Below are 25,923 nucleotides of genomic sequence, written 5' to 3' on the forward strand. Positions count from 1 at the left end.
TTCTTTGATGTTTACACTTAGTGAAAACCATCATCTCCAATGGTATATTTGCACTATTTTCATTGAAAGTTAGGCTATAAATATTTGAGCCCAAATTTCACCACTCAATGAAATTGATGCCACATGACAAGTTCAAGAGGTGGAATGGAAGAACTCCCAATTGTCTACTTGCCAAGTTGATTTAAAACTTAGTGTTAGCAATTCAATTAACTTTAAGTCTTCCAAGCAATAGTTACCAATATTAATAATAATAAAATAATAATAATAATAATGAAATTACTATGGTCTTTAAGGCTATTTGCATGATTTCTACTTAAATCTCAATGGTTTGTTCAAGATCATTTATATAATCCTTAATTACTAATTTATATGTGATTAAAAATTATAATTAATTAGAGTAAATAATTAATTAATTATTAATTAATTAATTAATTAATTATTAAATAAATAATTAATTAAAAACTTATAAATTATTATCCTTTACATAATTAGTGATAAAATTAATTGATCAAATTATTACCATTAATCCATAGTAAAAGTAAAAAATCTTAAATATTGAATTAAAAGTAAAAATTAAAAATTAAAAATTAAAGATTAAAAGTAAAAATTAAAAATTAAAGTTAAATGTAAAAGAGAAAAGATTAAAGATTGAAAGTAAAAAATTAAAATCTCAAAGTTGAAATATGAAAGTTATGAATTGTTGTAAAAATAAAAGTAAAAGTAGAACTAAAGAGAGATAAAAGCAAAGGTGCCTTGATAATGCCGAAGAATTGAAGGCAACAAACTCTTTGTACTCTAAAATTTTCCATAATTTGTGATTAACTTGAAATTGAATTATTTTTAGTTTATTACAAAATTAACTTGAAGGCGCTCTTGCTTCAATAATTTTAAATTTAATCCAATACCTAATCCACGAAAAATGCTCCTTCAAAGTTGAGTGACTAAGATTGCAATGGTAGGCAACTTCTTTTTATTTGAAAATTAACCAAAAATTCAATTTGTCTTTAAATTCAAAGAAGTTTAGGCCATTAGAAGCTTAGCTTGAAGATGCACTTACTCTTAAAATTTCACAATAATCTAATTAGGAAGCACTAAGAAATGGCTTTTCAAAAGTGGATGATCTAAACTACCAAGGCAGCCAATCCTTGCACTTTAAAAAATTTACCAAAATTTTGTCCTCATTCCGAATCAAGCAATCCTTATCTTGTTGGAAAGCTAACATCAAAAGCTACAATCGCAAAAACATTTCAAATAAAAACTCAAAAAATTGAATGATTGATTGGGAGAAATCCAAGATTCTTGAATCCTTGGAATATTTAAGCGGTTAAGGGATTTCAAGAACCTTGGATTTCCCCCAATCAATCATCTAAGGCCTTCATTCCCCGAAGAGCCAATTTCGTTACCAAGGCTGATGGCTCTTGTAAGTAATCAAGAAAGCACTTTTTGGTAAATCTAACTTCACTATAGTGTTCAAAACACCTTTTTATGCTGAGTTCGACTACTTACATGCCTCAATCCATGCTTAATTGTAATTTTTATGAAAGTTTTTACCTACAAGGATCTTGGCAATTCTTGCAAAAATTCTTCAAAATGAAAATTTCATTGCTCCACTTGTATTTTGAAGGAGAGGGTGCTGATCTAGTTTTCTTCACTCCATGGGTGAATTTGATGCCACCATTGCATTAAAAAGGCCTCTATTAATTAAAAGAACCACTATGCCACTTGAATTTGTTGAATGTGGAGGAAATCTCAAAACTGTCATTGCTGAACTTCACTAGTTTTTTTAGAAAATTATAATTCTAATTCACTCTAAATCATTTGAAATGATTGTAGGTGAACTCATAGGCTTTTAGTCAACCTTCATAATAGTGACTAACAACCTCTAAATTATTAAAACTAACTAAGTTACTTTTCTAATTTTCTAACTCTTATCACCTAGGTCCTAATTAACCTATCTCAAGGAATTAGGCTATTATTTATACCATCAAACGTTGCAATACTAAAAATATAAAACAAATTTAAAAAATAAAAATAAAAATAAAAATAGACTACTTGAATTCATTTGTGATAAAATTGTGTCTAACACAATGTCATGAATATAATGAATAATAGATAAATTTTTTTACTAAATTTTTATTTAAAAAATACAAGTTGTTAGTTCAAGAACTTCAAATAACAAGTCTTGTGTATGTATATATATTAAATTTGTTTAAAAGAACATTACATATCTAAAAGTAGAATATTATATACATTAAAATTGATAATTTTGATAAATAATTTTGATAAATGATTTGTAGTAGTATATTTTAATATTTTATTCTATGGATAATTACTATCTATAAAACATCCTAATATTATATTTAATATAAATATTATGATTCATTGCAATGCTATCTTTAAAAAAATACATTACAATCACATTCTATTCATTGCTTTTTTGTAATATGAAACAAAATTAATGCAAAAATGATAAAAAAAAATAATTAGCAACTACTTCTTTTGTATTACACTTTATAAGAACAAACTTTCATCTTATAAATTATGTGTATCTAAAACTAATAAAATATAATGATTTGAAATTTAAAATTGTGTATAGTTCATCATTATTATCATATTCAAAATTCCTAAACTAGCCATTTATGATTTTTTTACTTAATAATTTCGTGCAAAAGAAAATGTAAATTGCTAACACTTTATTTGAATAGTAAATCTTTAAAATTTTGCATTTGAGTGAATTAATAAACAAGATTTTAAATAGAAATAAACAGATATTGTGATTTATGAAGAAGATTTTAATTAATGAAGTGCACACTTAACTTAACTTTTAAAATACCTTATATATTTTCAAAGGTTGTTGGCTTTTAAGTATCATGAGTATATAACATTTACTTCTATCCAGTTCCAGAATGTTTATGTTGGTTTAAGATTACATTACACAAACATTAATTAGAATGTCTTATCTAAGATACTTTTCTTATGGAATGAAATTTAAAGTACAACATCTTCATCACATTGACACAAAGTTTCTTGTTGTTGCTTCAAAATCACAAACATGTACTTTGTATGGTACATATGTATTTATGTATCAGATTTGTTTTATTCCTTATTCTTCAGTTTTAGTTAATTTGACTTATAATGCATAAAGTTGTTATAAAAACTTTACTTAGATAATGGATTCCAAGTTTTTGACATGCTGTTGTCATTGTTTTATTTATTCATTATCATTTAAATTTTAAGATATTTGGTTTGAATTTTACTTCAAAATACATTCGTACATAAGTTTATCTTTTATAGGAAACACATACTAATGGAATCATTACCTTTTTGATTCGACTTTACCAATGTAGGGGTGTGGATGGCGTTTATAGATAGATGAATAGAGAGACGAATGGATGGATAGAAAAGGATGGCTCATCCTCGCCCATGCTATAGTCTCCACTGAGTTCTTAAAAAGGAAAGGTCATTGAATCCACCCATTAACAAACACCTCCACCTAATAAGTCCAAATCCAATGGGCTTAATTAATTAACTATTAATATACCCTACTTGCAGTCATTTCCTTCCTCCTCAAGGGCTAGTATTCATGCATTCATCCATCTACACCACATCCAGAGTCGCATTCACACTAGAATCCCTCTTTATCCTACGTGGCAGATTTGCTGTCCAGTGAGTCTCCGTTACGTCAGCGCATGGGCTTGTCCAGGTCAGCAGTCACGGGCTTTGTTGCGGCCATCACGCCTCGGCTTCTGTTCCGGCGTTTACGCGAAATAGAACAACGAAACCTGCTGGGAGCCGACGAAATGGCTTCGGTGGGGATCATAGCGACGGACGTTGAACGGATGATGGTTGCAGTGGGTCATTCGTTCGTTTATTCATTCGTTTGTCGTCGTCGTCGTCGGCGTCGTGGTCTTCCTCCGATTGTTGGGGATGGTGGTTTTTGAGCTGCGGGGCGAGAGATCCCTTTCCCGGGATCGCCCGCGACTGGTGGCCACATTGCTGCGCAGCAGCTCCGATGGTTGCACTGGTCTGCGAGAGAGACTGACAAGCAGTGCTTCGATCTCTGCGATTACATGTTTAACAGTTTCCCCATTCAATCGTATGGAGCGTAGAATCTGATTTGCGCAGCTTGTGTTGGGGCTGCTGCTCATGTTGTGAGTCCCTTCGAAGAGATCAATACAGCAGTAAAGTGGATGTCTCCCGTTTGGGATTTGCCCTCCTGCTTTGGCCGATCACGCGGTCCCGGAGTCCGAGGCGCTGGATCCGCCCATCTCTACGAAGGTACTTCTGTTCTGTTTCCTCTCTCTCTCTCTGTTTAGTTTTCGTCCCGGTGTTGCGCAGTTTGAATGCGGTCTTGTCGAGCTCGGAGGTTTCTCTCGCTCGTCTCTATTGGCGTTCATTGTGCGTTTGCTATGGTTGGTCACGTGTGTAGCTTTAGAGAGCGATCGCTCGTATTGATCCCACAAGGATGTCGCATTGTAGGTCGTGTGTACCTCCGAAGATGTCGGCGCGCAAGCCTTGACGATTTGTGATCCCTCGCTTGCGCTCACCGCATAGTGTGCAGTGTATAAAATATCCATCCTTGTTTGACTCGTTTCGACAATTCGGTTGTCGAAACTAGTTCGATTCGTAGTAACGCCACTTTTGGTTTAGAATTCCTTCCTTTTCATGCTCGCAGGAACATCGATAGTGTGTGGATTTGGCCTAGAGGTGACTGGTTTCGTCCCTTCGAAGCTGCAGCTTCGCTGAAAATGAATCTGGAGATGCTCCTGCCACATTCCTGATCCTCGTTTGCGATATCGCATTGTTTTGCGTTCCGATCCTCCGGAAGTTTAGGGCATTACAACCCAGGGTCGTGTTTCACTGTTCAGCATTCGAGTCGTCTATTGTATGGTCTGGTAATAGCAACAGCTTCTGTGGTTCGAACACCATTAGATCCGCGTAGTACTCTATTTTTGCGGGGCGTTCTTTACAGGCATGAGCCACGAGACAAGATGAGCGTGATCGACAAAATGTTCTCAGTCGTAGCCGCAGTCCTCGTGGTAATCCATCTGGAGCTCGTATTTGCTCATTCGGGGGTCAGTTTTAACACAATTAGAATGTCTTGGGGACATGGGGAGTGCATTGGAGTATTACTGTGAGTTTGTCGATGTGATTTTCTGAGTGTTGCACGGAGTATAGAGGAGAAATGAGAATCTTAAGCTGGAAGTGCTTGTGCAGGTTTACGGATAAGGATAACTTGATGTGGCTTCTCGCGAATTGACGGTGATGATGTCTTCGTCTTCTGAAGCTCTGGTGGAGGAACTTGCAAAAGCACGAGACGAAGTGCGTCAAGCCAAGTCCGATTTGGCGGAGAGCGCCAACCGCGTAGCCGTATTGGAGTTACAATGTGCACAGCTTCCAACAGTCGAGGTAAGTACATTGTTTCGAGACCTCTCCCCTCCCTTTTTCCTTCTTTTTTCCTTGATGGATTAGAGGATATTCAATCAACCCATTGTTTGGCTATGTCGCAGCAAACTCGAGTGTTTGAAGACCACATGGAAGTTTTATCGGAGAAGTCGATGAGAACCGATGTTGATATGTCGTATCCCGTATCTCCGAGCTCTCCAGACCGTGAGAGCCCTAAAACACAGTCAGACGATGAGTACATAGTCGTGGAGCAGGAAGCGCCTGAAGATCTTCAGAACAAATTGCAGGAGAAAGAGGTGGAAATAAGAAATGCAATCGCTCATGCCAAGAAGCTGGAGGAGATGTACAATACTGCAGAACAGAACACATGTGATAGACAGGTAATTGGCGCGACGTCGAGCTTTAGTCTTAAGTGTGAGGATCACCTCTGTCTTAATCGAACGTCTTACAGAATGTACTGCGAGGTTTCTAATTGCAACTGTTGAGGTGCTCATTGTTAGGCTCATTTTGCTTTGAAAATTCACGACATTGCAGGTGAAAGTGATTGAAGCAAATTTGTTTGAAAAGTTTGATGATGCTAATGCGTTACTAGAGAAGGTGAAAGAACTGGAGGAGTTGCTCACGGCTGGACAGATCCAGGTATTGATCAATTATCAAGTCATGCTAATGCTTTGTCTCTTGGGTCTGTCTGTCCAGTTTTGCTTTCTCGAGTGCTCGGCGTCGTATTGTTGGGTATGTTCCTGCACTCCATGCTTCCATTTCTTTGTTAGGATGGCAGCATCTTGCAGTAATGGAGTTTTTTTGTCCTTCCAATGGTGAGTGCAGATCTACTCAGTCTTCGTTCAAGAGTGCTTTACATTCTGTCTCTGCAAAACTTCTGGATTGTACCTTAAGCATCATAGAAACATTCTGCAGAAAGTAATGTCTCTTCACTCTGTCTTTGCATTCACCTAAACCCAGTTTAATGTGTCTACAGTGGGTCTTCTTTTTTCTACACCATCTATGTTTTTATTTATCCTGACTTTGTTCTAATCTCTTCACACCTGGGTGGGTAGCAGATTGCTGCTCTGGAAGAGAAGTCGAAGAGAAACGATGAGGCGCAGAAGAAAGTGGAATACGAGAAGGTTCTCTTCCTTGAAACAGAAGATCAGCTTGTCAAGAACTTTAAGAAGGCACATGATGAAGCTGAGCAATATCGAAGCATGATCTTTCAGCTTGAAACGAGTGTCAAGGTTGCAGAGGAGAAGGCTGTCAATCTAGAAAAATGCATGGAGGCAGCTTCTCTTAACAACCAAGAACTCGAGTCAGAGATTTCTGACTTGAATTCTCAACTGCAACGAGTCAATAGAGAGCTCTCTTCCTATGAAAGCAACCTGCGCAAGTCTAATAGTAAACTTATAGAGCTTGAAAGGACTCTGAGTATGTATCGAGATAAGGCAGACTCTCTTGAGCAGGAGTTGGAAATGTACAGAGCCAGGGAAAAGAAGATAGAGGATGATTTGAGATCCATCGAAGAGAAGACCGTGGTGCACGAGGCCACCTCAAGCCATCTTATTGATGCCTTGCACATGTTGCCCGGAGAATCGATGGATGGTCACGCCCCCAGCATAGATCGCGAGCTGGACATGCTACATGGAAGGAGCGACCGCAGTGACGACGAAATGAAATTTGTGGGAGAAAACGTAGTTGCTCATGTGAAGCAGTCGAAGCTTTTGATGAAGGAGTTCACAAAGCTACAAACTGCTCATATATTGTATACTTGTGAGGCTGAGGCGAGCAAGTCACAGTTGCAAGAGCATGTGAAGGACCTGGAAGCGAAAGCGAGCCAGCTTGAACAGGAGATAATGACCTCAAGAGAAAAGGAGGACATGATGAAACGAGAAGTAAAGGTCTTGGAAGAGAGGGCTGCCTTTTACGAAGGTTTGAAGCTATCTTATGCTGATTATACATGTAATCTGGAGAAAAAGAACGATTTTCTAGAACAAGAGTTGATCGTTATCCGAGAGGAGATGGCTGTTCGCACTTCCGAGCAACAGAAGTTGACGCTAGACCGTGACAGGTTGAGGGACGTAGAGAGTCAAAATGTGCTTCTGGAGGCTCAGATCATAGATCTTCAAACTAAACTTGAGGCTTCAAGTGTCTGTGAGTTGTGTCCCCATCTGAAGACACAGATACGAGATCTGGAGGGTATGTTGGGTGAGCTTAGTTTGGAATTGCAAGACTCAAGAAGAAGGGAACAAAACATTCAGAAGGAGATAAAATCACTGGAAGAGGTAAGTGCTGCTCATGAGCAGTTAGCTTCCAGATTGAAGGATGAAGCCTCCTCACTAGTCGTAGATCACAATGTTCGAATGCAAGCATTGCAATCTCAGATTGCAGAGTTGCAAGAACAGAACATGCAAATGAAAACGAGCAATGAGAAGCAGCGTTTGTGGGCTGAGGAAGCTGCGTCTGTGCTCAGAGAACATGCCGGGTCTCTGCATGGGTTGAGGGAAGCGTGTTCCGACGTAGAACAACGAGTGCCTTCGGCTACTTCCCCAGGGAAGGAAGGCATGGAAATCCTGCAGGAGGAGGTGGAGGGACTGCACCTCGCGTTTAGGGACGCGCAGTTGTGTGATGGGTCTGAAGTTCTTCAATTATGCAAAAAGCTTTTGTCCCTCGAGCGAAATTCTTTGAATTTTCAGGTCAACTTCTGCATTTTAAAACTTATCGTTGAGATCTCAATTACATATCCTTTGCACTTCAAAACTGTGGGATCTCAACATGTTCATAAATTGCGTATATCTAATGTTCGTTTCTTCACTGGAACAGATGCTGGATCTAGTCAACAGAAATACCAGTTTAAAGAACGCGGTGGAGGAATTGAAGTCACGAGTTGAAGACTTACAAAAACCCCCAGAAAAACCAGCCTTGGAGTCAAAGAAGTCATTTCTAGAAGTATCTCTTGATGGAGAATTGCAGTCCCTCCGAGCACAAGTCACAGAGCTGCACTCTTTAAGAGCACGAGTGACACAGCTACAAAGAGCGCAAGCATCAGAAGTACCTTCTTTACAAGCACGCCTCGAGCAGTTGATGCTTAGCTTACAGGACGCAGAAACGAGAAAACACGAGCAGGTAGGAGTGATGCATGTGTGTGTGTTTATATATATATATATATATATATATATATATATAATGTATACTTTTCAACATATGGATTTCTACCTTTCAGTGAGAAAAAACAATGCTGCGAAGTGGACTGGTTTTTATCGTACTTGAAATTCACGTCAGAGGTATGACACTTTCACGTCTCAATTTTTGAGCAGAATTTAGAGCTAATGAAGGTGCAGAGAAAGCTAGCAGCAGCTGAGAAGGAAGCATGCACCCAAAGGAAAAATCTTCTCGACCAGGTATCTAAGCCATGTATTGCATGAGTACCTCGTTCAGAACCCCACAGTCAGCGTTGTGCATCCGGTCTAGTACATTTCAAAACTGCTCTGAACCGAGAAAGTTATCCTCCTTTCAAGCACCTAAGCTGGTGTACTCTTATGCAGGCGAAGGTCACCGAACTCAGCCACCACATCAACGATCTGAAGCAGAAGTTGACGAAAGCAGAATCAGAGAACGCTTCACTGCGGAAGGAGGTACAACTCCTCTCCCAATCCAACCCTCGCAAAGTCCACATCACCGACGAGGTTTGTTGTTCCCATCACCCAAAACCTCCGCAAACACAGTTTCTAGATCAGGTGTCGGTAGGATGGTCTCAAGTTCGGAGGGGGACAGGGCTTACAGCAGAAGCTGGTATCAGAGCAGAGTTGACATCAGTAACAGCGCTGGATCTCACATGATCTGATCTTCTGTTGGTATTGCCATGTTGTGCAGATTGTGCCGGTGTGTGATACACAAGTTCAGAAACCGAAGCAGAAGCCTCGAAGGAGGAGAAGTGGGAAGCTGGCGATGGCGTCACCGCAGCAGGAAACTGAACATCTTGCTCCAGAAAGGGCTCATAGTCCCAGGCACCTGATTGCTGTCTACCTCTTGTGTGTTGTATTGGTAGCACTTGCTGTCAGATTGAGCTTTTTGAGAAGACCACTGTGAACCCCACATCCCTCTTTTCTCTTCTTTTTTTCCACATTCTGTAAAATGGTCTTTCCTTGGCTAGTTGTCAGAATCATTCTTTTTTGTCGATAGTTCAACAGTGTGTATACTGAAGACTTACTCAGAATTATAGTTGATTCAAACCAGTGCGTTAGGTTATATAAACATATATAGTTATATTTATAGGTTAATACAGGGAGAGAGTAGAAGTTTTTTTTCTGGTCAAATGATGGTTTTAATAACTTCACCAACTCTCCGTTATGTGCTTTCAAATTCAAGAATCATTTGAAAGTCTTGAAAAGATTTATTTGGAAAAAATAAATGATCCATGAAAGTCTTCAAATCGATTGTGTTGTGAAAGTCTCTAAAAGTGACTATGTCATGTTTTATCAATCGTAATGTTGGTGGGTAAAACCCCAAGATGTGTTGGAAAAGGTATTTATTTATTTATTGAATAGTTAATCATTTACTACATCTTCTGTTATTCTTAAATTCATTACTAAATTTACTTAAAAGTTTACCAAAAACATTTAAAAGATTATCTTATAAAGATTCTTGGCATCATTGTGTTGTTCACTTAAAGTAAAATCACTTAATGTTTATGTTTTCATGTCTTTTTTAACTTCTAGTCTATTACAAAATCACCTGAAACAAAGAGAGGTCTTTAGAAGTTCTTATTGAAACCCCCTTAGATTTAGAAGCCTACTTTGAAAGTCCATTGTGTCATAGCTTTATGAAAGTCTTCTAGTTTGCAAAGATAAATTTCAGTTGAGATGTCTTGTCCTTTAGAAATAATATAGATTAAGAATAGACCAATTAATAGACTAAATTATGTATTATATTATATTTTTGAATATGACGATTAAAATCTTAATTCTAATAATTTCAACAAATAATACAAATACAGAATACATTTTTTTTGTTAGAAGTATGTCTTTGAGGTGTGCCTACTTCAAATTCTATTGAGAATATTATTTTTGCTATTAAGTAAAAATATGCAATCTACCTTATCTTTTCTTTTCATGGCTTATGTACTAATTTTTATACAATAAATTTAATTTCAATTAAGAATTGAGACTGCTTAATTTCAATCAATCACAAGTTTTGAATGTCATGACCTCTCACCTTCTCTCCTAAGTAAAGAAATCTCTTGAGTTTGCTTCCACATGACTAAATTTGAATATTTTACATATTCATTGATGAATTATATTTAGATTATATTTTGTTTTATTATTACAATATTTTTATACATAAACCAAAATAAATAAATAAATAAAATCTTAAAAGAAATGTATCTTAAAACTTAGTTTGAAATTAAAGCAACAACTTATATTTGGATTTTTTCATATAAATTACAAGATAATTATAACAAAATATCAAAAATCCCATTGTTCATTTCATTTGTAAGATTTTAACATGTTATCACTCTTTTGAAGATTAAAGCATAGCTCTAAAGAGTATATATATATATATATATATATATATATTACCACCAATAGTTCCAGAAAGTAACTTTGTATTACCATATAAATTTTGTAGTGTTTAGCAAAACAAATTTGGAAAATAATGTATTAATTGCATTATTTTTTTCTAATCTATAATTCCATTCCTAACGTTAATAAATTGGATTCTTATTTTTTATTTATTTATTGTCTGGAACAACTCAAATATTTCTTCAAAATTATGTCAATTTTAATACTTGCAAGGATCAATTTGAAAATCCAAACAACAATTGAGAATCTCAATCAAATATACTGTTATTGGGCAAAATATGATAACAATGAAGATTATTCATAAAACATTATGTCATCTTTGTTTAATAATAATACAAATCTTTACTTTTAATTTTTTTAATACCCAAAATAAAAAATAACCTAAATTTTAACATTACAAAAAAATACTTTAAAATTTAAATGAATTATAGCAATCCATGTAATAATTAGAAGAATTATAAACTTAGTTATTTTATAGATTACATGACTTACAAAAATTCTTTGTCAATCATTTTTATTTAATATCATCAAAATTTCGATTATATATATATTTTAAGTGGTTTTCTTTAATTTAAAAATATATGTTTAATGTTTAATTACTAATGTAGTGAATTAGTATTGGTTATATTAAGAAATATGATGATAATTAAAACATATAAAACCTCATTTATAAAAATATGTACATATCTTGAAATTTTTATTTATTATTGAAATAGTTGTAGAAAAATTATGAACTTATATATATATATATATATATATATATATACATACATACATAATTAAGAAAAGATAACTGCAAAAATTCTAAGGTTTCCGCATAGTTAAAATACACAGAAACTTAAAGAGATGAAATATTATTATTCAAATGACATCGATTTTCTTCTTTGCACCAGAAACTCTTGTTTTATTTTTGCATTTCATGAAACTCATTATTTTTCTATTTGAAACACAATAGATAATAAATTAAAACTAAAATATCATATTTTTTTGAAATGCTTAATGAAAACACGTTTTTAAAAAATCTTAAGAAGTGCCATAAAGAAATAATCAAAATTAGAAAAAAAAATATAACAGATCACATGCCGTACATAAAGTATGTAATATTGTAACAACCCCTTTTTTTTAATGAAGTCATTAACAGATGTTAGATTTCAATTATATGTCCAATAATTTATACCTAAGATTGGTAAATCACACATTTTTGTAGTTCTGTATGTAATTCAATATTGTCTATATTAAACAAAATATCTATGTAATTATGTTGTACGTTTTCTGAATTCTTGTAAAGTATTTTAATATTTTTAATATTTTTTTCATATTTTTTCATCTTGAAGTTATTGTTCTATTTATAATTAAAAATAAGAATTTATGAAAACTTATTCTTAAGAAGTAAATTACTTTGCAAAATTTTATCAACATTTTCCTTAGTTACTAGGTTTTATTTCAAATAACAGATCGTAAATAGCTCCAAATGATGGTTGCATATATTTTTAAAGATCAGTTGCAGAATTCTGAATCAAATTCTTACATAAAATATTGGTACTCTTCTTTTGAATCTTCAATATTATTGCTATCAAACAATCTCATGGTTCTATATGATTGTACATCTAAAATCATTAACCACATATAAATTGCATAAGAAAATTTAGTTTTGTAGCTTTAAAAATGTGATTTCTTTGACTTATCAAAAAATAACTTACTTCTTTAATAGAGGTTTAAATAATAGTTTTACATTAAATAATTTTTTTAATTCAAATTAACAACTTGGATCTTCTAATCTATTAAAAACAATGTTTTTATTGTAATTGAATTATCATCTAAAATAAGAAGTTTAAATGAATATTTAACAACCTAAATAAAACTAAGCTAACATAGTTTGTTAATTTCTTTTTAAAGAATTATTGTTACAATATATAGCTCTTAAATTAATATTATTTATAATATGAAACATATGTGTTAAATGGTTGGTTAATGAAAAGTTGATAAATCAAAGGTTCTAAAAAGATAATTCTCAAATCTTACATTTGTAATAAAACAACAATAATAAACATATTATTGCGGACATTATATTTTTTTATATGATATAATTAATAATAAACAAATGCACATAATTTCAAACATAAGAGTAGTCAATATTATGGATATTTCTTTTAAGTTCATTATATATATACATATACTCAATAATTATAGCAAAAAGATACCATTTTATTATAAGTTTTAAATCATGTCAGACCAAGTTATTTGTTTTAATACACCTTAACATGGATTAACATGGAATAACTTAGTTTATGTATGATTCAATAAAATCATGACCTAATAATTATATATATAGTAGAGGGTTTGTATAATATAATAATATAACTATATTATTATAGATTATCATGTTATTAAAGTTTAAAACCATTTCTATATATATCCTGATAAAAACTCCACGTAACACACAAGGAAACTTACGGATTGTGTGTATGTATAAATCCATTTGTCTTTTCAGAATCTGAATGTCAATTGATTCCCAAGACCGAGCCAAGCAGAAGTAAGAAAAACTTGGATAGCAAAATGGCTTAAATCCACGCCTCCGAAGCTCTACCCTAAACCCTAATCCCACATTTCGCCAAACAAGGTTAAGTTTAGTTTGGTTTCCATGTAAATAAAAAACAGTTTTGCTTGTGAAGGATCCAGTTTTGCAACATCTCTTCCATCTGCTCCAGTCTCCAGGAATTCCCGCCGAGGTAACAGTAACAGCAGCAGCAGCAGCATCGTCACAGCTTCGGCGAAAGGAATGTAACGATGTACAGAAGAGAATCTATTGATAGATATCTATCAAGTCAAATGAAGAAGAAATGAATGTAAAAGGCCCCACCCCGTCTGGTCCATCATCATCTCCACATCATGGGTTATCAAGCTTTTGAAGCACACCCACGACATCGTTAGGCTTGGGTAGATTTTCAGGATATTGTGTGTGTTTGTTTCGAGGGTAAGAGCTGCCGCAGTGAGCGTCTTTGTAGTGTTTTTGGGTTGTGGGGATACTTAGGGTTTGACAGCCATGGCGATGGTGCCCAGCGGAGGTGGTGATGATGTTTCAGGGGGAGAAGGAGGCAGCTGGACTAATTCTGACGATGGCTTGATTGATTCCTCTTCTTCTGCGTCTCAAGAGCCTGGGAGCTGGAGCGTGGGTGGGCCTAATCACCCCACCTTCTGCTTCTTCAAGGGCGCTGCGGATGGGCTGGCGGGTGGGCTCATGGGGTCTGTATTTGGATTCGGTAATTCATCAACTCGGTGGTGGTTTGCGTGATTTGGTCTTGTCGGGCTTTCTTGTTGGATTTGTAGCTGTTGGTGATAATTCGACTGGCTTTCTTCGATTTGGACCTGTGTTTGTGGGTTGGTTAGGGTTTTAGGGTTGAGTGTATTGAGTTGTTGTTGTGCATCGTGGGGTTTATCTGATGACGAGGAGGTTTTAGCGATTCTATTTTATGTTGTGCTTCTCAAGGAAGTGTAATGTAACGAATAGTGCCTCAATGTAGCGGTTGTGGTGCGTGTAATGAATGTTGTGTGTATCTTGCCCATGGAAAGAGTTGGTCTTCGTAGAGTGTAGGTCTGCGTATGGGTGTTGAAATAGGGTAGGTTATTATTTAAGTCTCCTCATGACATTCATCCGTCTTCTTTTATTCATGCTCATTAATTGTGTAAGTTTTTCAGATGATAGTAATTGGTAGTGAAACAATTCCGAGGACCCTGTTAGCTCGAAGTCAATTTTGTAAGAGGGTTACTTTCCTTCCATTCAGGGAGCATGTTTTGTAATTTTCACAAGAACTCAATCGAATGACTAATTCTATTCTGACGAGGCACCACATGTGCACCATGTGTTCCATTGGTACAGGATCGGGTCTGTTCAAAAAGCAAGGATTCAAAGGAGCTTTGAGGGAGGGTGGTTCGTCTGCCAAGGTTTTGCTCCTCGTCATTACCGTATAGTTGTGTAGTTTCTGAAATTCTACCTTCGTTACCTGGTTTTATCGCCGTGGCTAGCTTGCATTGTTGTATCATTCGGGAGTAAGTGGAGGTCTCTGTCTGGTTGACGCAAGTCCCGCTCTCAGTAAATGCCTTCACACTTCGTAGCATACATTGACACGAATACCGAAGAATCGAAAATCGAGTTATTGCTTCGGATCATCTGGATTAATATTTCTGAGCTATTATTGGTTTGAGTTCGTTTTGCAGACCTTCGCAATATTATCGGGCGTGCACAGCATCGTTTCGTGTTACTTGAAAAAAGTTCGAGGCAAAGAAGATGGTGAGCATCTCATGTTAACGTTTTTCGCAATGTATCTTAATCCAAAAGCCATGCCTGTGGTTATTAAATCCTGAGCTCGGAGGCTCAACCATTGGGGGGGTCTTGGTGCAGCTTGGAATGCAGGAATTGCTGGTTGCGCTACTGGTTTAGCACTTAGCGCTCCTGGTATGTGCTACTCCACAATGTTGGTCGGTTATTTTACACGTGGGTGTATCCATTTCAATTCTAGAACAATCTGAATTCTTATGTTTAATACAAAGAGAGCTGCAAATTTATGGGACGCAACAGAATGCAAATTTGCAAAACGAACAATCCAGTTTCCTTTTTTAAGCTCCATGTGTTTTTCTCTCTTGTTTGTCTCAGGGTCACCGCAAGCGTTGGCGCAGAGTTGTCTTAGCTTTGGAGCTTTCTCTTTCGTGTTGGAATACATGAACCACACTCGGCCTGCCATAGCAGCAACTGTCACCTCAGTTTTGCAACCCAGCTCCTCCCGTCAATTCAACATCATCAACCATCATCACTGGCATCTTAACATGCCAGCACTTCCTCCTTTCACTCTCCCTCCTCTTTCATTTCCAAGCCAACTGTCTTTCCTGAACCTAGAGTCAGCAAACAGAACAAGGCCGTTGTGATTCGTGTACTATCAGCTTGTAGTGGTTTTGAATTTTCTCTTCTCAATGAACAAAGCTTTCATGTCTACATCTGTGTCTCTTCATCTTTTGTTTCTGAGATTTCAGAATGCTAACATCAAATATTCCAAAGTGCAGTTCTAAATTTTGAGTTTTAATTCGTTACTCTAATAGCCTCTCACGGTGCTTACATCATTCATTGTCCAAGATTTTCTTATATGAAGATAAATCGATTCATGTGTGTGTGCCAATTTGTTAAAGCAAGTTACCATTACACAGACTATGTTACATCGTTGTGAATTTTAGAGACTTCTGTAAATCATTGAAATGCTGTCAAGATAAAAATATTTTAAAGGGAATGATAGTAATAATTTTATTCTTTTAAGGACCTAGTAAACTTAATCAAGGTGTTTATGTCTCTTTGTCAAAGTGTGTTTGATTTGACTTTCGATACAGATGTCTTGTTCAACGGAATTTCGGATATTAAATTTCTTTGATTATTTAACAGTCGTACTGTATTTGATACTTAATCATTCATATTTCATATTTTTTGTTTGATGTGTTGAGTCGTTCTATAATCAGTAACTTTAGGTTTTTTGATGAATAAATATCTAATCTCGATTAAATTAATGTAACCCGTCTACTTTATTTTTCAAGGTTAATGCTTTGTTGATTTCAGCTAAACAATCTTTACAATTCAAGTATGTCGATGAATCATTTATTTATTTTTTGATATTAATGTGTTCTTTTTAAATAATGAATTTATGTGTATTATTTTGAGAAACTTTATTATACCAAATGTAGCGTGCATGTACCAAGATCTATAAGCAACTTAAAATAGGAAAACTGTTTTCTCATGCATAGGTTAGCTGGCATTTGTTTATTTTATATTTCATGACTATTTCATCCATAAGAACAACGTTTAAATGTGCTTGTAGATAAATATGTTCATGCTCTTTGTAATGACCATACTATAAGTTGGTCTTTGATCCCTTTGATTACATATTATCAAAATAATAACAAAAGTATACTCTAATTTTGATTTAATATATCACAAAATTTATTACTCATATGTATATTTCAAGTATAAGTTCTAATTTTAAAGATCAAAAAAATCATCTCATTTCTTTCACATATAAAAAACTAATAAACTTGTTTAAATAAAATATTACAAAATGAACTTAATAGATTATCCAATATATCTCTATCTCATGATTTTGAGTTTATTAGAGGGGTGTTTAGGTTTAGGATAGATGACAAGAAGTTACAAAATTTTAAGCTTATAATTAGTTTAAATTAAAAAGCTTCTCTTAGTTGGTTTTAAATTTAGAAAGATCAATTAAAAGGCTACAAAAGAGAAAGATGAAATCGTGTTAAGCCCACTCTCAAAAAATGGTTTTTACAAAAGTTGCTAAAAGTTGTTAAAATTATTCATTACAAATATATTAAAATATTTTTCATAAACGTCACAATCAAGATTTGAGTTGACATATTTAGAATCATAATAAAAAGAATAATTTAGTCCATATCATGGCTTTCTCTCTCTTCGTACTATTTCCATAATTCAAAGAATTCACAAAACAATTCTTTTTCACCAAACTAAAAATCTTCACAAATGTTTTTAAAAAGTTTTCATGACTTTTCGAAGTGTACTCTAAAAACTAGCACAAAAATACTCCTAAACACAAAAAATAAAATAAAATAAATAAAATAAATGCACAATCAAATGCTCAACCAAGTGCTGTCTTATTTGAATTGTTTTTGTTTGTTTGTTCGTTTGTTTCAGTCTGGGATCTGAAAGTGTATGAATATGGTGCTGGAAGGAGGTCCTGATGAGCACCAGCAAGACAAGGTCGGATCAATCGAGTAGAACATTGCAAAAGTTGTGACTAAGGATTACCCAGAAAGATTAGATTGTAGCATTGATCAAAACATTGTAGAAATAGTCGAATTATAGACTGGAAGGTCGAGTTCCTGGCACCGGGTTCAGCTGTCAATAATAAGAGCGATCCGGCATGAAACCTTGCGGAGGAGGTCATTACCAAGTTTGCAAACTCAGATTTCAGCAAGTGAGCTTGAAATAAGAAAACATGATTCAAACCGATCATGGTCACGTTGATGCCACAAACTTATCAACCAGTCTCAAACACTAAGAAAAACTCCATGGGCGACGAGTGATTTAGGAGAAGTTTTATTAGTTTAGGCGTAAGGTGATTACTGTAATAAAAGTCCAAGAAGGTGCTTCATGTATCTTAATAGCAGTGATGGAGTGCGATACCTTTTTATAAGTTCCACTTCCCTTACGGTTTTTTTTTTCAGATTTGTTCCTTTGATGGCTGAGCATGCACGATATTGTGAGATGGACAAGCAATGTCACGTATCTAGGTTGCGTGCATGAGACTTAGGAAATGTTCATTCAAACTCCAGAAAAAAGTATCTCGGAAGCAATTACTTCGGAGGGGGACTATGCTTGCAGTGATGTTTTTGTAAGCAGAAGACTTCTTTGGATTAGAATTACCATTGCACTTAGGAACCCTCTTCACAGGTAAAGCGCGTATTTCATGTAATCAGCCGTGCAAATAAGCACAGTTAGCGTCAGAAATTCATTATCACTTCAGGACTTGCGGAGATTCATGGTAAGCGGGAGAACCCACAATGGGGAAAGCTGAGCTGAGAGTCGGTGTGAGCGACCACGGGAGTCGGTGAGAGCCGGTTGCAGCAGCAGGGGGCTTGCTCTGAAGAACGGTAAGAACCGGCATCGAGCGACCGATCTGTTTGGTGAAACCCCAGAATTACTAATTTGGTATAACTGACAAGCTATATTCGAGGAAGGGCAGAGATTTTGGGTCGGTGATGAAACACGCAATCATCAAGATTCGGAATCATCCAGGTTTGACCTTGTCTTTCATATTACATTCTTTCATGAATAAAAGAAGACAAACCCTAAACCTGGATGAACGGCTGGTTATGGAACGCATCTCCCCCAAAATTTCCCTGTTGAGTTAGCATTCTCCGAATCTGAGAGATCATACTCGTCGTCCGGTTTTCAAAGCACACGCGGTGGGAAGGCCATTTGGATCTGGGAGTGAGCACTGCGCATCCACCCCATCGTCATCCCCCCCCCCCCCCCCTACTGCAAGCTCGAGGAGACATCCGCTTTTGGGGTGTAGTTGGAGGGCACCTTTTCCGGGGTTGAATTGAGGGCTTGGGCGCTTTTGGTCTTTGTCGCGTGTCGTTGCAGGAACTGGGAAACACGGGGACGTTTGAGGGTCAATGGTGAAGTTGTTAGGCAGGTCTTGATGTTGGGTATTTTTTTATTTTAGGGGAGCATCATTGGGCGGAATTGGTGGAGTTCGAGATTGATTTGAAAGCAACAGGGATTAGGGTTTGGGTTCGGTGATGTTTACCTTACATTTCGTTCAGTTCGAGGTTGATTTCCTTTGGACGTTTCATTTGTAGATATTGAGCTAAGGCGCTGCATATGAAGCCTTTGTGCGGATAATTCTTCTTTTGCCACCTACAGATCTAGCCTGTATATGTTGGACACGATCGAAGGAGATTTTATCGCAAGGTCGTGTTGGGTATCTGTGCAAAGTCAGTGTGAGGATTACGTTGGGGCAATGCTGAAGAGTCTGGGGCTAGGGCAATATTGAGAGCATCCCGGAGCTTTAGAGTTTGGGAGCGTTTATTTGGAACGGCTTTCAGGAGCTGATCGATTCGTTAGATTGCACCGAGGATACTGGAATTAGGGCGAGGATGACCTGTGCAATGCACGAGTGAATCTGGGTATTATCCAAAACTATGCGACGAGGGTTTTTCTGCAACCTCGGGGTTATAAAACTTGGGAAGTGTGAGCAAGTCCCTGATGGTTTCTCTTTGAGACAAATATTTTTTCTTTAATAATAATGGGCACATTATTAGTATCATTTAGTTCCCGAGGCAGAGGGAGTTGTACTCGGAAGTGTAGTTTTAGTGAGTCAGGATTTGACAGAGGTTAGGGTATCTGGAGTTGTTGAAGCGGATTTCTTTCTGAGGGGTTGAGTTCACCGTTTGTTGCAAATTGCTGCACAAAATCAGCGTTGGCGCTTCCTAGGGGTGGAGAAGAAGTCATGGAGTGGATTTGGATGTGGTCCTCAGCTGCACAGAGCGGAGACATTTGTGAAAAATGGGGCAAAACCCTCGTTAGGAAAAGACTGTTCGACGGAGATCAGTTTGAGGTTTGATTGCGATCAATTTGTTGTTTCATGATTGAGAGGTTGCAGCAGTCCGCTAGTGACTACTTGCAATAGGTTTTAAAAGGTATTATTGAGATAGAGCTGTATGAGAAGCACGGAAGTATGGGAGACAGTGACAGGCCATCGCTGCTCTGGTTGCCGGAGGAGCCAGGCTCAGAATCAGAGAAGGGCATAAAAGGAAAATCTCAACTCGAGAGCAGGTCCTCTGATGTCCGCATCCCCATTGGTTCGGCAGCCTCCGAAGACTCAGAGACTGTGAGCAGGAGTGATCTGGGTAAGCTCTGGACTCCAGAACCTCTTCTCGTGCCTGACGACAGGGTCCGACGCAGCAGTCTATGGGTTTCTGCAGCGGGATCTGCTACCCGAGGTGAAATCAGGGAGGAAATAAGAGCAGGAAAGAGGGTGGCTGAGATTGAAGCAATCGATGAGCACCCTCCCACACCTTCCGACACGGACTCAGATGTGGAATCGCGCGCGTTGTTGCAGCGTGATGGCGCTACAACGAACGGCATTCATAAATTTGAAATCGAGGAGCCCCCAAATCGTGTGCGGAGCGAGATCAAGGACTGGGTGCGGAGATCCGATAAGAAACGGAATAGTATGGCTGAAAGGCTCTCAGATCTTTTGAAGCCGAAGACTACCTCTGCTGATTCGGAGTCTGAAGCCACCGCCCGGGAGAGGAGACGGGCTTCAGACGGTGGTAGGGAAAAGCGTGTCTCGCAGCTCACTCGCCCGTCGTTGCAGAGGCGCAACTCCTTAGCCATGCAAGTCTCAGAACGAGTGCCTCCTGAGTGGGTGCTTCTTCTTCTGGGTTGTCTGCTAGGCCTCTCCAGTGGTATCAGTGTGGTTCTTTTCAACAAAGGGGTATGTCTGCCTCTACTTGTTACTAGAGTGGTTTTGGTAGTTGAAAACATTGAGTAGGTGTAAATCGTTTTTTGAATACATGTGATAACAGTCTTCACGCCTTACATGTTGATTGAAGTGAAGCGTGTTTAAGAAGAACTCCAAGAGGGAAGCCGTGGGTTCAGTTAGGTAACCACAGAACAACGATAGTGTGAAATGGTAGTGGAAGGTCTGTTTGCTGGTAGAGGCTCTTATGTTGACTCATAATTAGTGTTGGATGTTGGTTAGTTTTTTGTCGGTGGCGTTACTATGTAGAATTAGACTGGGTTGTCACGATAGTAGTTTATTATCTGCTGCAGGTACATCTTATACACGACTTAGCCTGGGCAGGGACTCCACACGAGGGAGCAGCCTGGTTACGAGCACAGAAACTTGTAGACATTTGGCACAGAATCTTATTGATTCCTGTGGTCGGTGGAGTTGTAGTCGGAATGTTCCATACAGTCACCGAAGTTGTGGATATGATTCGTGCTGCGCAACCACAACCATCGCTGTCCAATCGCAACAAAATAGATTGGCTCGCAGGAATCAAACCTTTCATCAAGGCTTTGCAAGCTGCTTTGACTCTTGGCACTGGGTTGTCTCTGGGTCCTGAAGGTCCAAGTGTTGACATTGGCAAATCATGGGCTCATGGTTTTTCAAGTATCATGAAGCATAGCAAAGAGAGGCGAATTGCACTTGTGGCAGCCGGTGCTGCTGCTGGCATAGCTTCAGGTCAGTACACTCATTTGGCAAAAGAGTCGCGTGTATCTGTACTGAATCAGCCTTGCCAATCAAACTATTATCAATTACATCATTTAATTTTAAAAAAAAATCAATGTGCTCAATGCCAATTCTGTGAGTTATTAGATTTTAAGTTAACGTGCGATCCTTTTGTACATTGGGGTCCTGGTATATTGATCTCACAGGATTAATCATGTGCTGTAGGATTCAATGCTCCTGTTGCCGGGACTTTCTTCGCTATTGAAACTGTGCTGAGACCTCAGCATGCTGAAAACTCTCCTCCTCTTACGACAGCAATGATCATACTGGCGGCAGTGATCTCATCTACTGTGTCCCAGATTCTTCTTGGCGAGAGGCCTGCATTTACTGTCCCTCCCTACGAGTTACGATCTGCTGCTGGTAGAATTCTTCACCGTGATATCTTCTCACTATTTTATTCCTTTAGAAAAGAGATCCGTTCTGCGCATCCAGTACTTTTTAGCTATAATGGCTTGATTTATAAGAGAATGTCTTGTTTTACATGCACAGAACTGCCACTATACATACTTCTTGGGGGCATCTGCGGCGTCATGAGTGTAATATTTACTCGTCTTGTCGCCTGGTTCACTCGAACGTTTGGCTTCCTGAATGACCAGCTTGGTGTTCCTATTTCAGTCACTCCAGCCATTGGAGCTCTGTTTACTGGAGTCATTGCCTTGAGATACCCAGGTGTTCTTTACTGGGGATTCACGAACGTGGATGAAATTCTTAAGACTGGTTTTACTGCAACTGCTCCCGGACAGGGTCTTTTGGCCCAGCTCACTGTTGCGAAAATCGTAGCCACTGCAATGTGTAAAGGTTCAGGACTTGTGGGAGGGCTGTATGCTCCCAGTTTGTTCATTGGGTCAGCGGCTGGCGCTTTGTATGGCAGCATAATTGGGCAAGCCATCAATACCGTAATGCCAGGACATAATGCTGTGGCTCATCCCCAGGCCTATGCTCTGGTACGTGCCGTTCAGTTTAGTCGTTTTCTTAACACTTAATCGATCCACTATCTGGGTTCCTTGCATCGTTCAACCTTTTTAATGGTACTCGATTTGTTTTTCATCGGAGAAAGGTCATCAACATTATTTTGGGGATGTGCAACAGGTGGGGATGGCGGCTTTGCTAGCATCTGTGTGTTCAGTTCCCCTAACATCTGTCCTCCTGCTTTTTGAGCTCACAAAGGACTATCACATTTTGCTCCCACTCATGGTGAGATCACTTTATTATCCTCTCTTATGTTTCCTTTTTGTCTAAAAGCTCTTTACCTCATTAGAGTTTCATCATGGAATGCTTCTATCCTCCCAACCTACAAACACCCTATGCAATGTTATGAATCCTGCAAAAGTGGTTATTCGTGAATATTTGATGGGGCTGACATGAAGAGCCGACACTAGGCAAGCCAGCTTCCAATTTAAGTGTATGCTTAACTCAGTTCAATGGCTATGTCACAGTATATAAGCACCAGTGTGCTTGCCGGGATCGCCATTGTCCAGATTTATTTCCAGCTGTATATTGTTAACTACTGGTGTCCTGAGGATTCGTGCAGGGAGCAGTAGGACTTGCAATCTGGGTGGCAGCCGTAGGAAACCAGAAAAGGTCTTCTCACAGAGAGCCTGCAACCCAGCAAGGTCTGCTAAGTGATGGATCGGGTACCTTGCCTACTGGGCGAGTATGGCGCAAACCTGAAGGGCAAGGAGCTGAGATCGAGCTTGTTACGCTGGGTGGTGATGATGACCCTAATGGAATATATGTGTCGGAGGATGCTCTCATGAATGAGTTACAAGTATACATCTCATATCTTCAATCCATGAGATTGCCTTTTCCACCGTTGCATGCACTTACAACGTTGTTTGGATAGCATTTGCCCAATCTCCACAATCGTGCCTTTTTTTTCTTTTTTCTTTTTAATGACATGATCAAGCGAGGTGTTCAACTTATTTATTGACATATAACCATTCCACGTAATCCTTAGTGGAGAAGAGGGTCTCTGTACTTGTTTTGGTCCTTGTTGACGGAGGTTTCAGCTACTCTGCCATTGAAAGCGCCTATTGTAATTGTATTGTTAGAACTAATTTTTTTAATTCTTTGCAAAATTTATATTCTGAATTTAGAAAGGTTGAAGTAGTTTAACCTGAAACTGGTGATTTCTGGCAGGGAAAGGAACAAGCATCCATCGTTGGTGCCAGTTCACATCTCTGACATTCCGGTTTTCGTGGCTCTGCAGGCATCTCAAGCTATGAGTAAGGACTTTGTGAGGGTGAACGCAATGTCTACAGTGAAAGAAAGCTTGGGTGCAATGCTGGCAGGTGGACAGCGCTGTGCTCTGGTTGTTGATGAGAATGATCTTCTTGAGGGAATCATGTCTTCCTCGGACTTACAACGAGAAGTGCTGAGAGCCACAGAGGAATCTGTGTTCTCTGATGTCCCCATCATTGTAGAGGTATATTGCCGAGATTTCTCTGCTGTGAATCTCTTGTAATGTCGCTTATTTCTCTAGGGTCTGCATTTGAACATTAAGGTATTTCTCTTGTTGAGTTTGAGATCAACCTCTGGAATTAGACATCATCAGTGATAGCAGTTCAATATGTGTACGATGGTCAATTCTTTGTGCAGGTAGACACAATGTTGGTTGCTGCCATCTGTACCAGCAGCATCGAGAATGTGGCCGACGGCCACAATATTGTAGTCTGTTATCCAGATACAACCCTGCGGGCTGCAGAGGAATTGATGCAACCGCGTGGTCTCCGTCAACTTCCAGTTGTCACCCGCGTTGGCAGACAATGGCAGGACCGTGGCCATAAAGTAGTCGGTTTGCTGCATCGCGAAACAATTTCACAATGTGTCAAGTAAGCTCTCGTCTTCACTTTCAATCGTCAAATTATTCAGCATTTTCTGTCCAAAAGTTATGTTGAGGAGTTTGCCATTATAGCGCTACAAGACTCAGAATTTAATTCTCCTAATTGTAATTTTCTTTTTAAATGTTAAAACGGAGAGGAATCTATTAAAAGTAGGGTGTTCTACTCTTTGAAAACGGAAAGTCCGTGCTATTGTGGTTGATGTGTTGTTTCCTTCTGTAGGGATGAGGCGTCAAAGAGATTGGCAGCCATGCTCGAGCAGAAAGCTAAAGAAGAAGATTTTTCACCGCTTTCTGATGGAGCACACTAACTGCTATTTACCCAGTTTAGGGTTTAGGGTTTAGGGTCCTACCATATCGTAGTTGAGTGTAGTACTCCGTGGGGTTGTTTTAACTTTGCACGAGTGCACCCCAAACTCTGTAGCAATTAATTTCTCACTAAGCTTAGAAAGGCCATCTATTCTTTCATCACGTGTAGCATACATACTTATCCGGCATTTACTTTCCATTGACCAAGGGTGTTTTGAAGTAACCAAGTCGTGCTTAAATACTTATCACTTGAGAAGTAGTAGCTGTTACCAATCTCTCAAAGATGGCATCCGTATGGTTGAAATGTTTATGCTCATGTTTCGACATATCGAAAACTAATTCAGAATCGAATGGAGAGTTGTAAAAACTGTCCAATGGAGTGAGTCCCTCCAAAAGTTACATGTCGCGAAGAAAATACACTTTCTGATCAGATGGACTTGCTGGTCAGACGAGGGAGTATTTTCTTCCGGCTTAGTCACAGGACTTGTCGCATGTGCGAATTTCTAGATAGCTGGGATTGAGCTCAAGTTTCAGAGTTGCATTACACTAAGTTCTTTAAGACATTTGCGAAGAGAATTCTTTTGTTGGGATTTTCACGAAAGGCGAGTCATGGGTATTATATTTTGCATAATGATAATATTGTTCATTTTGAATTTTGGGATGTGCTTTTAAAATTGTGACTTGAAGCATTTACTGAAGAAGAGAAAATATACAAATATGTAAATACAGTATTTAAACAAAATGACTAATTGATAAGTAACCATGAATAAAATATGTTATTACTTTTATTAATTTTTTTAACATCTTCTTGAGTTGATTGAGTTTGTTTTGCAACTTTTAACATTGTTTATTTTTGTTCCAACTATAGTGAAGTTGATGTTGTGTTTTTAAAGTTCTTCCAATGCATTTAGGATTGTTTTTGCATCTTTGAAATTGTTTTTCAAATTCATTTGTTTTTATTTGTTTATTAAGTATAAGAATT

General features: G+C 37.7%; 3 protein-coding genes and 1 long non-coding RNA gene across 13 annotated transcripts; 3 read left to right on the forward strand and 1 right to left on the reverse strand.

Moving 5' to 3' along the window:
* The first annotated feature begins 3,945 nt into the window (after positions 1-3,945).
* LOC112277015 (uncharacterized) lies at positions 3,946-9,830 on the forward strand. Of its 10 annotated transcripts, XM_090247062.1 has the most exons (11): positions 3,946-4,278; positions 4,480-5,039; positions 5,218-5,409; positions 5,511-5,786; positions 5,941-6,045; positions 6,232-6,324; positions 6,462-8,090; positions 8,218-8,520; positions 8,712-8,795; positions 8,940-9,080; positions 9,268-9,830. In XM_090247062.1, exons 3-11 carry the CDS (start codon positions 5,266-5,268, stop codon positions 9,481-9,483), a joined length of 2,991 nt encoding a protein of 996 aa, XP_090103188.1. In that variant the 5' UTR covers positions 3,946-4,278; positions 4,480-5,039; positions 5,218-5,265; the 3' UTR covers positions 9,484-9,830. The 10 variants fall into 10 exon arrangements, with proteins under 10 accessions (XP_090103188.1, XP_090103189.1, XP_024364711.1 ...); XM_090247063.1 differs by lacking the exon at positions 6,232-6,324; XM_024508943.3 differs by lacking the exon at positions 4,480-5,039.
* A 2,646-nt stretch (positions 9,831-12,476) lies between these two features.
* LOC149986385 (uncharacterized) lies at positions 12,477-13,484 on the reverse strand. Its single transcript, XR_016500742.1, has 2 exons — positions 13,431-13,484; positions 12,477-12,583 (listed from the first exon to the last, which is right to left on the reverse strand). It is a non-coding gene; the product is annotated as an uncharacterized LOC149986385 (long non-coding RNA).
* Positions 13,485-13,935: 451 nt separating this feature from the next.
* Positions 13,936-15,963, forward strand: LOC112276361 (chloroplastic import inner membrane translocase subunit TIM22-2). Its single transcript, XM_024507606.3, has 5 exons — positions 13,936-14,236; positions 14,854-14,918; positions 15,192-15,264; positions 15,376-15,429; positions 15,628-15,963. Exons 1-5 carry the CDS (start codon positions 14,020-14,022, stop codon positions 15,894-15,896), a joined length of 678 nt encoding a protein of 225 aa, XP_024363374.1. The 5' UTR covers positions 13,936-14,019; the 3' UTR covers positions 15,897-15,963.
* A 2,266-nt stretch (positions 15,964-18,229) lies between these two features.
* On the forward strand, positions 18,230-25,223 carry LOC112276769 (chloride channel protein CLC-f). Its single transcript, XM_024508434.3, has 9 exons — positions 18,230-20,992; positions 21,331-21,745; positions 21,959-22,153; positions 22,283-22,737; positions 22,883-22,987; positions 23,325-23,561; positions 24,003-24,218; positions 24,392-24,624; positions 24,856-25,223. The coding sequence occupies exons 1-9, from the start codon at positions 20,231-20,233 to the stop codon at positions 24,941-24,943; spliced, it is 2,706 nt and encodes a 901-aa protein (XP_024364202.1). The 5' UTR covers positions 18,230-20,230; the 3' UTR covers positions 24,944-25,223.
* The last annotated feature ends 700 nt before the right edge of the window (positions 25,224-25,923 follow it).

This window comes from Physcomitrium patens, chromosome 24 (genome assembly GCF_059467195.1).
Source record: "Physcomitrium patens ecotype Gransden chromosome 24, ASM5946719v1, whole genome shotgun sequence".
In the NCBI taxonomy this organism is placed as follows: domain Eukaryota; kingdom Viridiplantae; phylum Streptophyta; class Bryopsida; order Funariales; family Funariaceae; genus Physcomitrium; species Physcomitrium patens.

Excerpts from the sequence above, each read along its gene's own strand:
- LOC112277015 (XM_090247062.1), top strand. The coding sequence starts at position 5,266 with ATGATGTCTTCGTCTTCTGAAGCTCTGGTGGAGGAACTTGCAAAAGCA. Across the intron at positions 8,091-8,217 it reads GAAATTCTTTGAATTTTCAG|ATGCTGGATCTAGTCAACAG; the intron begins GTCAACTTCTGC and ends TCACTGGAACAG. Across the intron at positions 8,796-8,939 it reads GGAAAAATCTTCTCGACCAG|GCGAAGGTCACCGAACTCAG; the intron begins GTATCTAAGCCA and ends ACTCTTATGCAG.
- LOC112276361 (XM_024507606.3), top strand. The coding sequence starts at position 14,020 with ATGGCGATGGTGCCCAGCGGAGGTGGTGATGATGTTTCAGGGGGAGAA. Across the intron at positions 14,237-14,853 it reads GGGGTCTGTATTTGGATTCG|GATCGGGTCTGTTCAAAAAG; the intron begins GTAATTCATCAA and ends CCATTGGTACAG. Across the intron at positions 14,919-15,191 it reads AGGGTGGTTCGTCTGCCAAG|ACCTTCGCAATATTATCGGG; the intron begins GTTTTGCTCCTC and ends TTCGTTTTGCAG.
- LOC112276769 (XM_024508434.3), top strand. The coding sequence starts at position 20,231 with ATGGGAGACAGTGACAGGCCATCGCTGCTCTGGTTGCCGGAGGAGCCA. Across the intron at positions 22,154-22,282 it reads CGAGTTACGATCTGCTGCTG|AACTGCCACTATACATACTT; the intron begins GTAGAATTCTTC and ends TTACATGCACAG. Across the intron at positions 23,562-24,002 it reads CTCTCATGAATGAGTTACAA|GCATCTCAAGCTATGAGTAA; the intron begins GTATACATCTCA and ends GTGGCTCTGCAG.